Genomic DNA, 19,696 nt, shown 5'->3' with positions numbered 1-19,696 from the left:
AATTTAAAACACTCTTCTTTCCTTCCTGGAGTTTTCTGTCTAATATTTTTGGGCCCAGGCGATCTGCCCATGAGTAACCGAAACCCATGGGAAGCCAAGCCATGGGTAAGGAGCGGGGACTACAGTGTGTCTGATGATTAAAGCTAACTTAGCAGTTACATGAAACAGCAGACTCTCACAGGGTCTCGAACATAGCTCTTCCTCCAGGAAACCAAAGCAAGGCCCCATCTTCAAGAACAGAGAGGTGTTCTAGTTTTGATGAAAGCCAGCAGGGTCCGGCTAGTTTCCTAGGTGCCTTTGAACCGTTCCCCAATTGGAAGCAAACTTAGAGATCCCCCAATACTATTTTGATTCTGAGCTTGCACCTGGCCAGTTGGTTCCATTTTAAGTCTTCTGTCTTTGAACCAAATGTCTGAGATGGTTCTAAACAACAGGGGTCTGCTAGGAGATGAGATGCTATGGTTTGTGTATCAAGCAGTCATTAGAGAACAATAGCCTGAAAGCACACAACAGTACACAGAGGAGATTGGCCTCTGATGCACTGTCCCTGCCCAGCCCAGCTAAATGCTACCGTGTGTGAGTAATCCTGTTGTTTATGCGTTTGCAGGGCCAGGGATGTGGCTGTAGTTAAAGTGACCATGAGTTTTGAACCCAACAAAGTGAATATTCAAAAGAAAAACTGCCGCGTGGAAGGAAAAGAAACAGTATGCATAAACGCTACAATATGTTTCTATGCGAAATTAAAGTCTAAAGAAGACTCAGATTACGAAGCTGGTAAGCATCATGATTGCAGCAAGTACTCTGGGGCAGAAGAGAATGTGTTGGCTCCAGCATGAGGACCTCTCCCCAGTGTCATTAACTTTTTTAGCTCCAAGCTTTTGCCCTGTGAGCCTGTTGACCCCTGAAACCACTCCTCTAGGAGGAACCATTCTGGAACCTAGTAAATTCTGCAGCAGAAATTGCAAGTTAGAAAGCACTGACTACGAAATTCCATGCTTTTCCTGTGCCTCCCCATATATTTATATTATATACACTCTTCACAGGGAGCGTTTTAAAAGGTCTGTAAATGAGATTGTTTGAAAAAGAATCCTCTCCCTTCTCCTGCCCCCTGCTGGGGAAGACTGGTATTACAGATGGCCTGACTGCTTCACACCTAGTCCAAGTTTCTCAGTGAGAACGTCGAGATGAGGCCCTTGTTTATGGCCAGACTTATTCTGTGTGTGGCCCTTGGGTGTGTAGTACCAATCTGTGTGTCCCCTTTGCCTTATGCTCTGAACTGTCTAGGACAGTCTTCAATGATGTTGAAATATGTTGGGGTCAAAGCTAGAAGGGCTTATTTTGTAGAATTTTATGTTTTGGATATAATCTAAGTTGGCATGTTTCTACAAAAAGGTAAAAATGCCCTTTGTTTATTTTTGTCTCTATTGAACCTAATATAAAAACAAACAGTATCCCAGGCTGTTTGCCAACATTTCTAAACTAAAAAAAATTTATCTTGAACACAAATTTAGTAAATTCAGACTTGGTAAATTTAGTAAATTCAAACCACAATTCACATGTATGTTCATAATTTATGTATGTGAGTGTGTGTATATGAGTACATTACACACAATTATGACTTAAATGTTAAATGCATGGTCATGTCAGAGAGCCACTGCATAGGCTTTCAAGGTTATTTCCACGATCGCCTCTATGTCTACACTGTAGCAATATAGGTACTCTCCGTGTAGAACCCTTTATCTATTCATCTGCTCGAGAGCTTTTACTGCAATGTTAATTGGAGTAGGATCACAGGAAAGTCGTTCCCAAATAAACATGTCTGTCCAATGTCCCTTCCTGTTCATAGATTTGCAGTACCGCGTCACCCTCGACTCACTGAGACAGATATCCCGGAGTTTTTTCTCTGGAACTCAGGAAAGAAAGATTCAAAGAAATATCACGGTTCGAGAATCAGAATGCACTAGGCACTCCTTCTACATGTTGGCAAGTAAATCATGTATTACAGCTGCCTTATTCCAGGTTGAGAGGCTGGGGGGCACGGCTGTGTAGTTGTCCCCCTCAGAAGTTATTCGGAACTGAGAACTGATGGGTCAGAACTTGTAGAAAATTTGATGAGCAGCAGACAGATCTGGCTCCAGTGTGCAGACACTGACTGCAGCCTTGTGCACAAGGGCAGCGTATGAGCTGTGTCCAGGGACCAGAGCTAAGAGGAATGAACTAGCTTTAAACATTACCCAAACCCTCTGGATTGCCCTAGGCGTTTTAGCATTTGCTGTGGAACTGAAGGGGATGCGGTGTATATCCCAGCTGCCCCAGGGTCTGAATGACTATGGGCAAGTCATTTAGTCTCAGAGGCGCTGTGTAAAATAAGACTCCTCATAGCTACCCACCTTAGAGAGCAATGAGATAGCTCACAGCAATGTATATGAAGACCGTGGTTTATGACATCAAAAATGATGGTTCTTACTGAAATGGAAAACATTAATCATGTTCACATCGTTTCCATATCTATGCATTGTAAAATTTTATACGTTTAGATGTATATGAGTGAAATACAGGTGCATTGGGTGAGTCTGTCCTTAAAGCAAGAGAGACGCTTTCCAAGAAGTGAGTACTGGCATGGGTCTCAAGAACAACAATATTTTTATTGTGTAGCTCAGGGTGGTATATTCAGGCAGGGGGGCTACCGGGGGAGGGGGACTCCAGCAAGTCCCTCTATGGAGCTCTAGGGGAGTGACCTGTCATTCTGGAGCAGCCGTTTCCCAGCTATTATCCTTGTCAAAATGGAAAAGCTATACCACTTCAGCAAAGCAAAGGCCTCCTGAGGTATGACGTCAGTGATCAGGAAGGTTCCAGTAAACTAGAGGGGCAGGAGGATGCTCCAGCAGAGTCATAAGATCCAGCAAAGCTGATCCCACTGACAAATGTTCTGTTTCACCTTGTAGGATAAGCATGACTTCCAGGACTCTGTGAGAGTGACTTTGGATTTTAATCTCACCGACCCAGAAAACGGGCCCGTGCTGGATGATGCTCTGCCAAACTCAGTCCACGAACACGTGAGATAAACTTACAATGTCTGCTTTTGGGCGTATTAGAAAATCTAAAAACACATAGGCACATAATTCAAATCAATTGTGTGTTAGAGAGAGGGAGAGGAGAAGAAAGAGACAGAGAGAGAATTGGACAATTCTAGACTTCTCCCAGTCCCTCTAACTTCCCTGCTGGGGTTGAAGGGAACTATAAATAAACAATTGGAAAAGCATTTGACATAAGAAGCACGAAGTTATGAGACGCAGTTTAGAAATAACGATGCGCTCATACTGGACCTCATACTTGGGCCACAGCTAACCCTTAGTCAACAGTGTAGGTTCATCCCTGGCCTTCCTGGCGGAGGCCTGTGGTGTCAAAGCTTGTGTCTTAATCACTGTTCTAATGCTATGCAGTGACATCATGACCAGGACAACTCTTAGATAAGAAAGCATGTAATTGGGGGCTTGCTTACAGCGTTAGATGGCTAGTTAGTCCATGATCATCGTGGGGAGAAACAGAGAGGCGTGGCCCCGGAGCAGTAGCTGAGTACTTCCCATCCTTGTCTGCAGGAAGCAGGCAGAAAGGAAGAGAGAGAGAGAGAGAGAGAGAGAGAGAGAGAGAGAGAGAGAGAGAGAGATTGACTTGGGCTCTTAAACCTCAAAGCCCACTTCCAATGACAAACCTTCTTTACCAAGGCCACACCTCCTAATCTATCACAGACAGTCCCACTAACTGGGGACCAAGCATTCCAATATGGAAACCCAGGGAAGCCATTCTCAACAAAACCTCCACAGCTTTGGACATGAAAAAGCAGAGCATATTTGCTTCCTGTGGGCACAACGTTGCCCCCAAAACCGAAGAGATGGGAAGAGACTGTACTGCTCTGCCTCTGTTCCGCTCCCAAAGTTCACTGGTACACATACATCTGAGAGCGACCGAGGGAACAGAGGGGAAAGCATGTCACGTGGATAGCCATATGGAGAAAAGCTGTAGAGACGGAAAGTTCATTTTCCCCATTCATCCTCCTTCCAAACTCCCCCACGTAGCTGCGGCTTTTAAGTCGCGCCTGAAAGACGGGGTGATTTTCCACCCTGTTTGCAGTATGGCTGGATGATAGTATGTGTGAGGATACTGAGCCACCAAAGGGGCGGAAGATGCTTGCCACTGTAGCTGAAACCAAAGCGCAGAGGTGAAGGTGATGATAGAGCAGACGGCTGGACTCACGGGCCAGAGTGAGATCTTCCGGGATTTGGTGCCACCACCCGGATTATAGACGTTTTCACGGACAGTGTGGTGCTGTCGACTGTTTTAATTGAGCTCAGTGGGTACCAGATGCATGCTGCTTAAAAACTACAGCTGCCGCAATGTGTTAAATGGTTGAAGGGTACGGAATGCCGGAAGAAAAGGCTGCTTTAACACGAGGAGGAGATGAAGAGGGGCCAGGGGACTTGGAAGATACAGAAAGAGGCTAGGAAAGACATGTGTGTGATGATAGACTGGATCAGGGGAAGGTGAAATTTAAAGAGAAGAATCAAGTGAAGAAGCTTCCAGATACGTGGCTAAACCATTTTCCTGCCATGGCTTCTTCAATATTCCCTTCTTTTTAGTAGGAAGTCATTTAACTGAAGCTGTGTAGAGTTAGATCTTGGAGTTCTTGACTTGCAGTTTGGAAACTGTCCTTCACGAGGAAACAGATGCCAGTGTGAAATACCTATGAAATCTACCTTTTTTTAAAGGTCTTGAAAATTAAGACTACAAGTCAACATTTATTCTTTCTCCTATAAAGCCAGCAGTAAATGTAAAACCCCTTAAGACTTCAGCCGTGCAGTCAACTTTCTTGTTACGTTCTCTCTTCCCTGGGTGCTACGCCATTTCTGTTACACAACTTAATAGGTGGTTTTCAGTGATGTTTAACTACACTATGAAATATCTGTGCCTGTGCCCCTTTCAGATTCCCTTTGCCAAAGACTGTGGAAACAAGGAAAAATGCATCTCAGACCTCAGCCTGGACGTGTCCACCACAGAAGCCAGCCTGCTGATTGTCAGGTCCCAGAATGACAAGTTCAATCTCAGTCTCACGGTGAGGAACAAAAGAGACAGCGCCTACAACACCAGGACAATAGTGCGGCATTCCCCGAATCTGATTTTTTCAGGAATTGAGGTAAACTTGCTGTTTTTCACTCATTCTAATCATGGTAATTTAATTGAACCTCTTTTTCATGCCACTGAACTAATTAATTTTATAACATTGATTTGAGAAGAGCAGAAAGGATTTTTTGTTAAGTATCAGAATACACTAATGGTCATAATTGCAAGCTTTTAAGGTATTTAAAACTGTTATTTAATGCATGTGGGTATGTTGCCTACGTGTATATCTGTGCACCATATGTGTGCCTGGTATCTAGCACCACGGAGGACAAAAGAGGACGTTGGATCCATGAACTCAAGTTACAGACCATTGTGAACTGCCATATGGGTGCTTGGACTCAAACTCAAGTCTTTGGAAAGACCAGCCTAGAGTAGCCAGTGCTCTTAACCACAGGGCCAGCTCTCTGGTCTTCACCTCCCACCAAGCTTTTGTTTTATCTCTTTGGAGAGGATTTTCTTTTCTTGTATTTAATATTTTGAGTACTTAAGAAAGATAGCTGATAATTCAAAATTTCTGTATTTCGCAGTCATCAAGTCAATGAAATTGAAATTCAGTCAAATAAAATATATAATAATCAAAGCTAAAACCATTTAACAAAGATGCAAAGAGGAATTTATCTGTTGAAAGAAATTTCCATTGAGAAAATCAAGAAATTGTTTCTTCCTATGAAAAAGTTCGAAACAAACATTTCTTACTTTAGTCAAAGATATCTGTTAGATGACATGTTTTATTTTTATTTATAAATAAATGGTACATCTTGGCAATAACATCTGAGTATCTAACCTTCCATTAATCTGACAATAATCCCTTGCATAAAATGCTGGATCATTTGTCAGTTTTTCCAAATTTGAATTTAGCTTGTATTCTGATTCCCAAATGTATCCCCAAGTTAAAATTTTGTGTATGACTAATTTCAAAGTATTTTGATTCACATTAAAATAATCATGCCAATGTGAATATTTTTATTTATATTAAAAACCAATACCTTTAGGTCTACAAATGAGTTAAATAATGGAGAATTTACTTAGTATGCATGAGACTCTGGATTCAATCTCCAGAACTGTAATACACTCACACATTAATGTGTAGCATTAAAACATTGCTTTCTAGTTCCCATCAATTTTAATTGTTACTCTCATTTCACTCCATTTGTTCTGATATCATTTGGGGATGTAGTAACTAAGATATAGGGATCATTTGTTACAATAATATTTTGGTTTTAGAACGTTATTATGAATATGAAATAATTGCAGAAATGCAACATGTAAATGTAATGTAGAGAGATGTCTGTTGTTGATGTACTTTCTCTGAAAATGGAGCTGTGTTAAAATGTATCTTCTCCAACTGGCTTTCTGGCCATAGCAGACAAGCAGGAATACCCATAGTGAATATCTGTGGCCATGGCAAAGTGGCAGGAATATTCACAGTGAATATCTTTGGCCATGGCAGAGAGGCGGGAAGAATACCTACAGTTCATAGTTAAGGAGGTCCTTGACCTTGTATTAAGGCCACCCTTTCTTTAGTTGTATTGAGTGTTGGGTGGAGTCAGGAGGTGGGTCCTGGTGTTTGCAGTTAGAACCTCGTTCTTGTTCAGGGCTCCATACTCCTGCACCTACCTGTGTGATGCTCCACCAGTGCAGATGTATGGGCGAGGCACCCCCATTGCAGTTTTCTGTCCATTGGTGTTGTTGGTACTCAGTTACCCTGACTACTCATGCCAGACAAAGGTGTGCTTTGTCCCTCAGGAACCCCCAAGTGATGGTTTCAGCTGTCCGTGAACTCTGAAATAGGCAGTTCTTGGTGCTGTGCGTCTCCCAGCAAAACCAAGAGACAAATCCTGACAAGGCAGTTGCTAACACATAGCTGGGAAAATTCTAAAATGATCAATATAAATCATTTTATATTTAATGTTTTTCTTCTCTACATCTTTTTATTTTCCATTTTAGGGGATCCAAAAGGATAGTTGTGAGTCCAATCGAAATATCACGTGCAGAGTGGGCTATCCTTTCCTGAGGACAGGAGAAACGGTGAGAATCCTGGGTCAAACAAAAGTAGCCATTGCCAGTCAGTGGTGATATACTCAAAGATAAACACATAAATCCTTATAATGGGTGAATTGTGATGATACAGGCTAGACACTTTGGGTGCAAAATGCTTTTAGAGTATGATTCCTGTGTCTCTGTAAAGTCTGTACCCTGGAATTTCATCCCCAGTGTGACAGCGGTAGGAAGCGGTGCCTGAGGGACTGTGGCTCCACAAGAGGCTTAAGAGATTTGTCTCATCACATGGCATACAGTGTCTCCAGAGCAGGCCACCCTACACTCCAGTCTTCTAGGGCTTTCGCCTTGGAGTTCCCAGATTCCAGAGTGATGAGAAGGAAACCTCCAGTGCTTATGAATTACATAAATTAACAATCAAATTATGTCATTATAGAAGCTCAGGAAGACTAAGATGTAATCAAATGCTAAACGTTTAATAAGTCCTATTCAAATACAGGCGCTAAATCAATAATAGATAAACAGATGCACCATTGCACGTTCCAGCCAGTAGTGAATGAGAGCTCTAATTTCTCCACGATGATGATGATGATGATTGTTCTGGTGAATGTGAAGCAATGTTTTACTGTAACTTAGATTTATATTACCCTAGCAGCACGCGGTGACATTTTGAGTAACTTTTCATCACACACACAGATACACACACACACACACACACACACACACAAACACACACACACATGCATACATGCATACACACATGCATACTCTTGCTGTCTTTGGAGAAATACCTGCTCCCATACATTTTTATTGAGACAGGGTCTCACATTGGAGCCCAGGCTAGTCCTAAGCTTATAGTATAGCCCAGGATATGAACTCTCAGCAGTCCTCCTGCCTCTGCCTCCTAAGTGCTAGGACTGCAAGCATAAGCCACCGTGTCGCATTCTGCCTCTGTTTTTAAATTTGGCTGTCTTTTGTGCTATTACATTGTAGGTGTTCTTCAAATAGTCAACATTCAAGTCTCTTACCACATACATGATTAGAAATTCTTAGTGTTTTTTTTTCCCAAGAATTAGATGATTTTTGCTTACTCTTAGGTCTGTGATCCATGAGAAAGAACTAGGTGATGTGCACTAAGGGAGCCCGACATTTGGCATCCGAGTAGCCAGTTTCCCTGCACCATTCAAGGACAGCATGGAATTTAAATATTTCATCCTCTATCCAACAATTCCTTGTGCTTGTGATAAAAGCTTAAATCAAAATATTCTCTTAGGTTCTACAAAGGGTGATGGGAGGAATTTGCAAGCAATTTCAAATTGAGTTTCATGCTTAGAATATTCTTGGGTTCAAGATACAGACTTTCATTTAAGTATTTTGGGTTCATATGGATATAAAGCAAGCATTTTATCAGGCCTGCATCTCTGCCATGGAGAATACGAAGGGTCAAGTACCCAGGCTAGGTGTGGAGGTTAAAGAGAGATAGGGAAGAACCACCCAATAAAGGTCCCTTTACTAGAATGGAGAGCAATACTCCAAGGCAAGAGAAAAGCCATCTTCCTTAAAAGAACTCACTTTCTTCTTTTGAAATGTAAATTAAGATTATATATTGGAGAAAAGAAAATTCCATATGTACTATGATACAGCCGTGCTAACCTCACAGCCCCATGCCATCTGGGACTTGTTGACTGAGTTTTCTGTCCTTCCCAGTCCTGCAGCCGTTTAGTCCCATATAAATACACCAAGGTCTACATTAATTTTAAACTGATTGGCCCAGTAGCTAAGGCTTCTTTTTAATTAATTCTTATATCTTACATCAGCCCATAATTCTTATCTGTGTTAGCCACATGGCTTGGTACCTTTTTTGGCAAGGCAGTTGTATCATGTGTCTGCTGCATCTGGGTCACAACTGCAGATTGAGCTTTTATATTCCCAGAATTCTCCTGTTCTTGCCACCCTGCCTCTACTTCCTGCCTGGTTGTCCCACCTATACTTCCTGCCTAGCTACTGGCCAATCAGCATTTTATTAAATAAGTACAAAAAACAAATCTTTACAAAGTAAAACCATTGTCCCACAGCAGGGACTGGCCCCAATTGTTCACAAGCTATAACTATCACAACTTTTCTGTTTAACATTAATCATAAAAATATGATTGTAGGTGGTTTCCATTAATTTGATATTCCTGGAATGTTTTTTCTGGCCCAAATTTTAAATACTTCAATTGGCACCAAGTAAGATTAGTTTTGAAATCAAGAAATACAATTCATAAGATTTATGATGAGATCATTGGGCAAGGACATACAGATGATCTTTGGTTTTAAAAGTAATTTACATTTTAGTGTCACTGTTGGTATTCATATACAGGCCCTGTGTACAGGTAGAGGTTCTCAAAAGAGACCTGTCTGTATATGATATCTGTACAGAAAAACACTTTTTTTCCCCTTTGGCATTGTTTTATGCATGAAAACTCTTACAAACCAATGTCCTTTCATAATACTTTATTCTAAGAGCTAAGCCATTTTGCGTTATCTTCTTGGATTACTGTCTAGTGATCCAAAAAATTTTACACTATAAAATTAATGAATCAAGCATGTTTCCCTGTTTCATAATGGTGGCTAACATGTATATTGAAGAGACTTTAGTGATTAACATGCCACAAATATGTTCATTACTGGTGTCTGGGAAATTATGGTAATAAAATAGGTAGAATTGTTCCTCTTGATTTGTGGCTTGCACAAATGCTTCTTGTTACCTTGACTTGAATGAGGTATTAAATTCAATATTACCACGTGTCTTAGTACATCCAGGTTGTTATAAAAGTTAGCAGGAACAGAGCGGCACACACATGAGAAATCTATTTTTCATAGATACAGAGCTGAAAATCCCAAGATCTAGACAATGTCAGGCCCATCATCCAAAGAGGATTTTTTTTTTTTTTGGTTCAAATCTGTCTTCTCCCTTTATCTTTGGGGAGTGAGAAGGAGAGGCAGCTTTTTGGTACCTTTTTCATAAGACCATTGATCCCACTCATGTGAATGTTCATGATCTGCTACCTGCCAAAAGACCCACCCCTGGTACTGATAACTAAGCTTGACCATAAAATCTTTGAAAAAATAAAGCATTTAGACTACAGCCATATGCAAATCATATCACATACTCACATTTAGAAGTACACGTGCATATTGTATCTGAGTGTATGCATTTATGATGTGGTTGTATTTTGTAAGGTAATGTTTCTTAAGTAATTTTATGATTTCTATTTAGGTAGTGAATTTATATAAACTATGGTTTTTCCAAGTTGATGTTTTTCTGATCTGTTTTTTAAAATGTCTATTTTAATATCATAGGTAACCTTCAAAATAATATTCCAGTTTAATACATCACATCTCACAGAAAATGCAGTCATTCATTTAAGTGCAACAAGGTTAGTTTGTGTGTGTGTGACCATACGTGTATGTGTGCATCTCATTCCTTTCATGTAATTGGATTATTTTACTTTGTAGTAGCACGGGCAGATTTTTGAAGCTGGTATAAGATCAAAAGAAGTAACAGCCCATGAACCACTTTGCCTCACAAAAAATACCTTGGGAGTAATTAGCAACAGTAGGGAAATTCATACTCAAATAATTTAACCTATTGGACTAAATCATTGGTAATACCGTAGGTATTACTGTAATACTGTAGACTGTCTTGTAATTACACACCATTTATATCTGCCAAACTGCATTTATGATCAACAGGACCTACTAATTTTCAAACATTTGCTAGCTGTCTATCAAAGTCAACTGTCATCACACGGACTTAAAATTTAATGATACCCTTTCATACTTTAATAAATTTTACACAAATCATTCAAGGCTTCTTGGCACTATCATAGAACACATGCAAGAAAAGAAAGCCCTCTAAATAAACAGGAACAAAGCTCATCTGAAGTAACAGAGAGTGAGGCTGCATGCACACGGTCTGCACAGGTCTGCACATGTCTGCACCAGGTCCTCAGTGTGCATATGATGGCTTCCAGTTTAGTATTTTTTTCTGAGATTCTTGAAGGTACAAATGAGTGAGGCTCTGCTTCTTGTGCCTTCTCTTGGGCTCTTTTCCTTCTTTGTTTGTTTTGTCCAACTCTTATGTGCTGATTTTTGTTTTGTCTTTTATTTTATTTTAATTATGCCTTAGAGAACTTTGATTTATAATGAAAGACAAAAAAGGAATGGGTCCAGACAAGATGGGAAGTAGGGGAGAACTAGAAGGAGTGCAGGGAAAAGAAACCATAATTAGGATTCATTATGTGAGAAAAAAATCCATTTGCAAAAAGAGGAAAAATAAATTAAAAAAAAAAGAAAAATAGGTGTCACCTTGAATGAAGAATTTATGTTTTATTTTTGGGTTTTTGGGTTTTTTTTTTTTTTTGCTAAGTTGAATTCAGCCTGGCTTAAGAAAGAATATACTACTTATATTTTCTTTAAGGAAAAAAGTGAGAAAAGACTAATACAGAACTTAAAGTAGGTTTTAACTTTCTGCTGAATATAGTTTTCCACCAGAACATGTCCTGCGATGTCAAGTGGTTTTGTTGTAGTAACCCGCATGGCCCCTGTATTTAGTCATTACTCCATAGATAGAAAATGAATTAACAAGCAATAAAATAATTAATGGATAAATTAACTCATTCTATTCAGTTCAGTTTAGCTCAGCACCTATTTATTTGACATCCACTGTAGAAAATTAAGTGATAACTCGTCTGTTTTGTAGATGAAAAACCAGGGCAGAGAGAAATTAAATAACGATGTAAAGGTACCAGTGTTCAAGAACAAGTCCATTCTTTTATCTGGTCATAAAATACATCTCTCCTCCATGCTTTGTTCATGAGTGTGAGGTATATTTGTATATAATGTATACGTGTGTAAAACAATTAAAATTTCAAATATTATGAAAATTACACCTCAAATCAAGGAAATACATAAAAATTGAAATAGCATGCCTACTGACTGCTCTTTTGGAAAGACTATGAAAGAAAAAGAAGATTTTAGATCCACAATTAGCTGTATGAGACTAGCTCTGTACAAAGTCCTCATGTGTGATAAATTCAAATTAAGGTGATTTGTGTCCAAGTCTTTATGCCACAGAAGTCCAGCTATCTCAATATTTTAATAATAAGCCTGTGGATTCTAATTATTTCATACAATTTTCTAAACTTAGGTCTGAATCAGTGTGGTTTTCAACTCTTAACTCCACAGTAGAATCATCTTGGAAGTAATAATAATAATAATAATAATAATAATAATAATAATAATACCTATCTCCACTCTAACTTCTCTCAATAAAAACAAATGAAGAATTCTACGATTTTGTATTTTATTAATTTTCCTATAGGATCCTCTCTTTCAAATGCTTAGAGCTGGTCTGTGGCTAAACAAATGTAATGTCTAATGTGAATGTACCGTGTTTTCCAGTGACAGCGAAGAACCACCCGAATCTCTTTATGATAATGAAGTAAATATTTCCATCCCAGTAAAATATGAAGTCGGACTACAGTTTCACAGGTAGGAGCAGCCACTGTTTTTCATTGACAGCTTTTTGGCCACCGAACAGTTTTCCTAGTGCAGTCCCTGGCTGAGAGCATCACCACTCACTTAAAGTGGCAGGTACTCCAGTGTCTTCCAGACCTGCCAAGTACACAATTCTGGTGTGGTGCCTGGCAACCATGTTCATTGTCTTCCATACATCCACACGCATCTGTACCTTTGAGAACCTGTGTGCACTGAACAGCAACATAAAATGTGCTAATGGCAAGTCTTTGCTCCCGAACGGAAGCCAAAGTCCTTGACAAAATGCAGCGTTTTGTCACAGGTCAGCAGCATATTTCTGGGTCTCTGTTCTCATCCTGCAGATGGGATCTACCCGCCCATTCTGTCGCACGAGGTAAAAGCACTTCTCATTGGTCAGCCGCTTCTTCCTCCCCACTATTGGGAAACCATTCTTTCCGTTCAGACCATATTTTCTTTTCAAGTACTAATCATGTTAGTGAATGCCCGCTCCACAGAGCCCCTTGTTTATGATGTCCCTTACTGAAGCAGAATTCCAAGCTCTTTCAAATAAATATGTGCAATGCGTATAGAAAAAAATTGGGGCCAGAGTCAAGGCCAGCCAAGTCTACCAGCCAACCATTCTGTTTGTTTCTCATGGCACTCTCTCTCTGAGAGAGGTCAGAGAGCAAGGGTTATAGGCTAGGCACGAGACTTGCATATCTTCCTTAGCCTTTGAAGTCTGTTGTCTTTTGTCTGATTTGCTGCATATGCTTCTGTCAGCACAAAGATTTTCCCAACAGCTTTCCACTCCATTCAAATTGAGTTTTGGCACACATTTGTAAATATCTTTTATTTGTCTTCTCTTGGCTGAAGTGCTGCTTTGAGGGATAGTCTTAAGTTCTACGGGGTCATCCAAAGACCATGACCTTCATAGGGAGATTGAGCTTTCTCATCTATCAGTAACAGGAATTTTAAATTGCATAAATGTAAACACTTTTTAAAAAAAACTAGTTTCTTCACTTTCAGCATGACTAAATACATCAAATTTTAGTCTGATTTTTTTCCCTAGTTCAAATGTTAGTAGACTCATGGAGATTCTTCACTTTATAACAGTAAAATTCTACTTTGAAAGTTACATATAATTTAAAATATTGGAGTCAAGTAAGCAACAATGCCTACTGAATTTGGTGACTGTTAGCATCCTCAAATATTTAATTGAGGTCTGGGGGTAAAAGAATCTCTCTGTTTTGAACTCTGCAAATATTTTTATGGGATCTTGTGATAGAGACTAAGAAAAGAATGAAGTCAAATAAACTTAAACATTGCTGCATTTTATCTTATTTTCCCCCATTAATTCTTTTAAGTTCTGCGAGTGAACACCACATCTCGATTGCGGCCAATGAGACGCTCCCTGAGCTTATTAATTCCACTGGTGACATTGGAAATGAAATTAATGTCTTCTACACGGTAAGAAGCTGTCTCTAAGTCAATATGCTAAACAGATTATTTCTATTAAGGAAACAAGGAAGTGTTTCCGTATTGAATCTGCACATCCTAGAATATTTTTCTTTGTAATTTAACTAGGTTATGCTATTTTGTCCAAATTGATAATTATATCACTTCTTTGCCTTCTGGCTAAGATTAAGTGCAAACTGGTAATTATACCTTGAGTCAAATTTAAAAGCCAAAGTCTCTAACTTCCTTATAGTAAGACATATTAACTAAGAATAACTTCTAGAAGAGAAGTCGCTCTTTTGTCAGACAGATGCTACAACCGCTAAGTGTATATACTTTATATTCGTTTTAGTATGGCTCAGAAAACCATGTTTCACAGACTCATGACAATCTCAGAAATGATTTTTTTTGAATTCTTGTGGGAATATTTTTCTTTATTCAATGTGTCCTTGTCACTTGTCTGCCTATTGCTCTCTTTCACGTGAATTATACTGTAAATTACCAATGTGTCCACTACAGTCTTCTTCAATGATAGGTTCTACTACACTCATTTTTTTTATTTTAAATTCTTTGCTACAAACTTTATGTAATCTCTACAAAAGGCTGTCAAGGAATTTTAGAATGGGTAACACTTACAAACTCAGTATTACTCAAGGAGAAAGGAGCATTCAATTGAAATGAATGATTTGTGTGCATATGCGCTCATCAAGTGATACAACACCATTATAAATGAAGCCAGTATTAAGCTTTTGGGGAATGGTCAGCTATGAAGAAGTACGTTCTCTTACAAGATGGGAAAAAGTTCCCCATATTCTCAAGAGAAATAAATTCCTCTTGAGAGGAATTTGTGTTCTCTACTAAAATTATGATGATAAACTACATTCTGGAAATTAGTATGAGTGCAAACTTATGCTCAATTCTGGGATATGATTGTATAATTCAGAATATTAGGCTTCTATAGTATACAAACAAAAAGAAAGGGGAAAAACTTGACCATTGTAGATCTTCATTCATTGTAACTTATTAGGCCCTAGGCTTGAGATAGGAGCTCCGTGTTACAAGCAATGATAACAGAAATAATAATATTTTGTATCTCTGGTTATTTTGCTGCTTTAACATCTAGAATGAAAGTAAAACAAGATGTTTAGGTGAGATCTAGCGACTTACTACTGGTAATTTCACTAAGAAATTATAAATGATTAAAAATTTTAGCAGCACTCTTATAAAAGGCTTAAAATTTTAACTTTACTAAAGTAAGCCAAAGTTACTTAGATGAACTGTCATTCATTTGGTGAAGACATTGCTATATATTCTGCAGGAAGACAATATGTTATAATATTTTAACTGCAATTGCTACTTATCAGTTTTCCATGCTTGTAACTTTTTTTTTAATGTTTTCACATTGCTGCTCATAGATAAAACAGTGATAAGGGATCCCAGTCCTAGAGTTAAGAGTTAAGGCAGTACTGCAAGCCAGATGATTGGCATAGCGAGTTTCTCATAGGTAACACACATTGTAGATAATACTGTAATTGTTATTTAGCTATCAGTAGCCAGATTTTCAAGTAACCATTATGTTTTGGGGCAACATAACATAATAGATTTAATAAACAAAGTTTTCTTTCTGTGTATGTGAGGTGCTTTCTATCATTTGTACAAATAATAAAGACAAATAATTTTATCCAGCAAAATTCTGCGAAGGTGGTTAGATTGCAGGAGATTTGTTTTCTGCTTATTTTCAGTATTTTCCAGTTGTTTTATTTTAAGAAGGAGTACTTCTTGGTAAGAAAGAAATAATATCAGAATTTATGATTCCTGAGTGAATTTCAGAAGCAGATAGCATTCAAAGCAAAGGCTGTGCCAGGCAAGCCCCAGGTGTATTATTCTAAGATGGTTGCAGACCTTGTTCAAAGAGGCCGGCATAGCTTCAGGAATCTCCACAGTTCCAAGGTTGATGAATGATTCAATGTTCAGCAGCCATGGGGAATCACTACAGATCTGAGCAGCTCTCAATATAGGCTGCTTTACTAGCTAGGCAGTCCTGGCATCTCTTGAAGATCAAAGTGTTCTTTCATATGGCTAAATAAATTGCCCAGAGAAGCCATTAAGAATATGTAAAACGTGGACATCATACTTGTATGGTATCCAGGGGGCACACTGGTCCCAACTCGGGGACATTAAGTGGGGTCAGTTGGAGACAGTGACTTGTAAAACTCTGTTGAAGATTTCAATAAAGTGTCCAACATTTCTTCCTCATGTGATGCTTTCTGTGATGACGTTCAATAAGAGGAAGAGCAACCCTTTATTAGGGACAGATATTCATAGACACAGATATGGAGCCAACAAACAGAATTCCAACAGTGTAGATCCAGGCTTATGCAGACAGGAATGATGAAAAACACAGAGATTTCCAATTTGGCTCACTCTTGGTTAAATGACACAAAGGGTGATGCTTTGATTTCTTAGTTCAACACCAACACAGTATCGGTGACTGAGTTTATTATTGATGTGTCCAAACTGACAGCCTAACCCTAGTATTATCCACATGCATAGTATTAGTAATCCTACTATTATCCTGGATTAAAGAATGAATAAACAATATAATTATAGCAACTACATATGACCACTGATGGGCATTCATACTTTCTTGCTGGATTAACCAGGTCAATTCCCACATTGCATCATGAGCCACCTTCATGTGTATGACTCAGAATTTTATATATCCAACATCAATTAAGAACCAAAGTTCCTGGGCAGTGGCAGCACACACACTTAGGGGACAAAGGCAGGAGGATCTCTAAGTTGGAGGCCAGCCTGGTCTACAGAGTGAGTTCCAGGACAGCCAGGACTACATAGAGAAATCCCGTCTCATGAACAAACAAACAAAACAAAACAAGAACCAAAATTATCTTTTATCCCAGAACCCAGAAGTGGAGGCCCTGGTCTAGAAAGTGAGAGATACAGTCGGTCAGTCCTGGGATGATAATGGCTGGGGTGATGGCCCAGTGGGTCAATGTACTTCTCAAGCAAGACAACTGGCGTTCAGCTTCCTGGATCCCACATAAGTTCTGGATGGGTATGATGGCTTGACTGTATTTGCAGCAAGCCTGCTGAGACAGGCAGAGGCAGGAGATCCCCAGAGCAAGGTAGTGATGGACGCTAGGTGTATTGGGCAGCTATGGGTTTGATTGAGAAATGCTATCTCAAAGAAAAAGTCTAAATAGCTAAGGAGGAAATTTCCTGATACCAACCTCAGGCCTCTCCACATACACACCCACGCAAATCTGCGTGTATGATCACGTATGCACGTGCCCACATGCATGTGAACACACAGACACAAACGCACATGTACCACACGCACATATACATGAAAGAGGGAAAAAGAACCACAGTTCTACATAACGTGGAGAGGATGCTTTTGAAAGAGCCAAAGATGATTGTATGTCTATTCTTTTATTCTCCCCCATAGATCAGAAAAAGGGGCCATTTCCCAATGCCGGAACTTCAGCTGTCAATCTCATTCCCCAACTTGACATCAGATGGTTATCCTGTACTGTACCCGACTGGATGGTCGTCTTCAGATGTAAGTCCTGTGTGCTTTCCCAGGGTGTCAGTTCTGTTACCTTCTTCTTCAAAAACCACAGTTACTTACTTGTTTTGTATTGAGAGGGGTGGCATGTCTGAGCCACAGGGGAGGTCAGAGGGCCACTTGCAGCAGTCAGTTCTCTTCTTCTACATTGTGAGCCCTGCAGCTGGATGACTCAGGGCATCAGGCTTGACAGCAAGTGCCTTTCACCAGAGGCCTTGGGACAGAACTCACATCACGGGGCTAGCAGTGAGCACTTGTCACCTGCTAAGACGTCTCTCCAACCCACTGTTACCTTCCTCGCCTCCTGCTTTGTAGGATACTTGTGATAAGTTAAGTTTAGTCTAAAACAAATGGAGACGCTTTAAATAATTAATTAATTTATATATTTATTAAAAATTAATAAATTAACAAATCCCATCAACTACTTAAAATGTGTAAGTTCAATATCTAGGGTTCCTGAAACAAACTACAGAAAATGAGTAATTAAAGACGATAGCTAATTATTTAGTGATGTTGAGGGTCAGCAGTTTGGTATCAAGGTGCTGATAATGGAGATTCCCTCTAGACCACGCCTTCCCTCCAGCATCTAGTGTCGCTGGGAACTCTCTGTAGTCGTTGGCTCCATCCTTCCTGGGATTCTGGGTTCGTTTTCTGCCTCAGTGTTTTCCTGTACACCCACCATTCAATTTGGGGTTTCCTGAAATACAAGATGTTCTTACCCGCAGAACCTCAATGTACTTATGTCTGTAAGGACTCAGTTCGCAAATGAGGTCATGTTTCCAGGTCCAGACTCTTAGGACTCAGCTATTCATGCCCTTTTGGAATCATGGTATAATCCTGTCGATCTTAGGTAATTAACTGTTGATGGATACATGGAATTTTTGTCACACTTAATTTGTTTGAGGGATTCAATAAGGAAGGCTTATTTTTTCTAAACATGCATAGCTGTTCACAAAAAGTGGGTTACTATTCACTTACCCCAAACAACCCCCCTATTGCAACCCCAATGAGCTTGCAGCACTAAATAGACTATGTGCTGTTTTAAAAATATTATTATTATGTGACATTCATTATTATTAATATTATTATTCTGTTTATGTGTAAAACACAGACAGCTACAGTAATTATTGAGCTAGTATATGCATGAATTCAACATTTAACATTATGCCTTCTTTTTATGTGGTTTTGAAAAGCTAAATCCTTCTCAGAATTAAAAACAAAACAAAACATGGCAACTGTCATATTTAGTTTCCAATCATTTAAATATTTTGCTAATGGCAAGGAAAAAAATTTCTGGAATTTCCCTCTAGTCCAACAAAAGAGGCATCAAATTGAGCCTATAGCAAACATGCTAACACTTTCTTTTTCATTAGCGTATGTGTGTGTATGTGTGTGTACTTTAATATATATCGTGGGAATTTATAAATTGTAATTTATCAGCTGTTCTTTGAGCAATAATAAATTGATAATTATGTTACTCGTGAGACAGAGAATTCTACTAGCATCCTTTCTCATCTGCTGCAATTGCAAGGGTCACAGAAACAATGATGATCCCGTGGAGTGGGGATACATCGCGGATACCTTATGGCCTCTCTATCCTGCACACTCACAAATGGATCTTCCATGTATATCACTGGCTGTCATTCATAAGATTCTTCATGTTATTACACCAACTGATGTTTTTCCTTGGACTTTGCCACTTTTTCATGGGGAAAATTTTTCCTTCCTTAGAATGTGAACTGCAAACCCCGGAGCCTTGAGGATCCTTTTGGTATCAACTCTGGGAAGAAAATGGCAATATCAAAGTCCGAAGATCTCAAAAGAGGCACAATCCAGGTAAACTGAATTCTATCTGTATGTTATGCTCTCCAAGCGCAGTACATCCAGTGTCGGCTTAGAAGTAAATACCTAGCTGAAGCGTGTAGATATAGAACCTGGGATGGGATTGCAAGC

At 39.3% G+C, this 19,696-nt stretch overlaps 1 protein-coding gene across 1 annotated transcript in view; it reads left to right on the top strand.

The window, feature by feature from the left end:
• Itga1 (integrin subunit alpha 1) overlaps positions 1 to 19,696 on the top strand; it is a 142,828-nt gene that overhangs the window by 109,999 nt on the left and 13,133 nt on the right. The window contains exons 16-25 of the mRNA XM_050152810.1: positions 608 to 774; positions 1,847 to 1,983; positions 2,946 to 3,056; positions 4,982 to 5,191; positions 7,126 to 7,206; positions 10,522 to 10,598; positions 12,625 to 12,714; positions 14,064 to 14,166; positions 17,624 to 17,737; positions 19,475 to 19,579. Coding sequence (XP_050008767.1) covers positions 608 to 774; positions 1,847 to 1,983; positions 2,946 to 3,056; positions 4,982 to 5,191; positions 7,126 to 7,206; positions 10,522 to 10,598; positions 12,625 to 12,714; positions 14,064 to 14,166; positions 17,624 to 17,737; positions 19,475 to 19,579 — 1,195 coding nt within the window. The remainder of the gene's footprint in view (positions 1 to 607; positions 775 to 1,846; positions 1,984 to 2,945; positions 3,057 to 4,981; positions 5,192 to 7,125; positions 7,207 to 10,521; positions 10,599 to 12,624; positions 12,715 to 14,063; positions 14,167 to 17,623; positions 17,738 to 19,474; positions 19,580 to 19,696) is intronic.

Source organism: Alexandromys fortis, unplaced genomic scaffold (assembly GCF_014885135.2).
Source record: "Alexandromys fortis isolate MF-2015 unplaced genomic scaffold, M_Fortis_MF-2015_v1.1 scaffold_73, whole genome shotgun sequence".
Lineage (NCBI taxonomy): Eukaryota > Metazoa > Chordata > Mammalia > Rodentia > Cricetidae > Alexandromys > Alexandromys fortis.
This window is presented reverse-complemented; position numbering and strand designations above follow the sequence as displayed.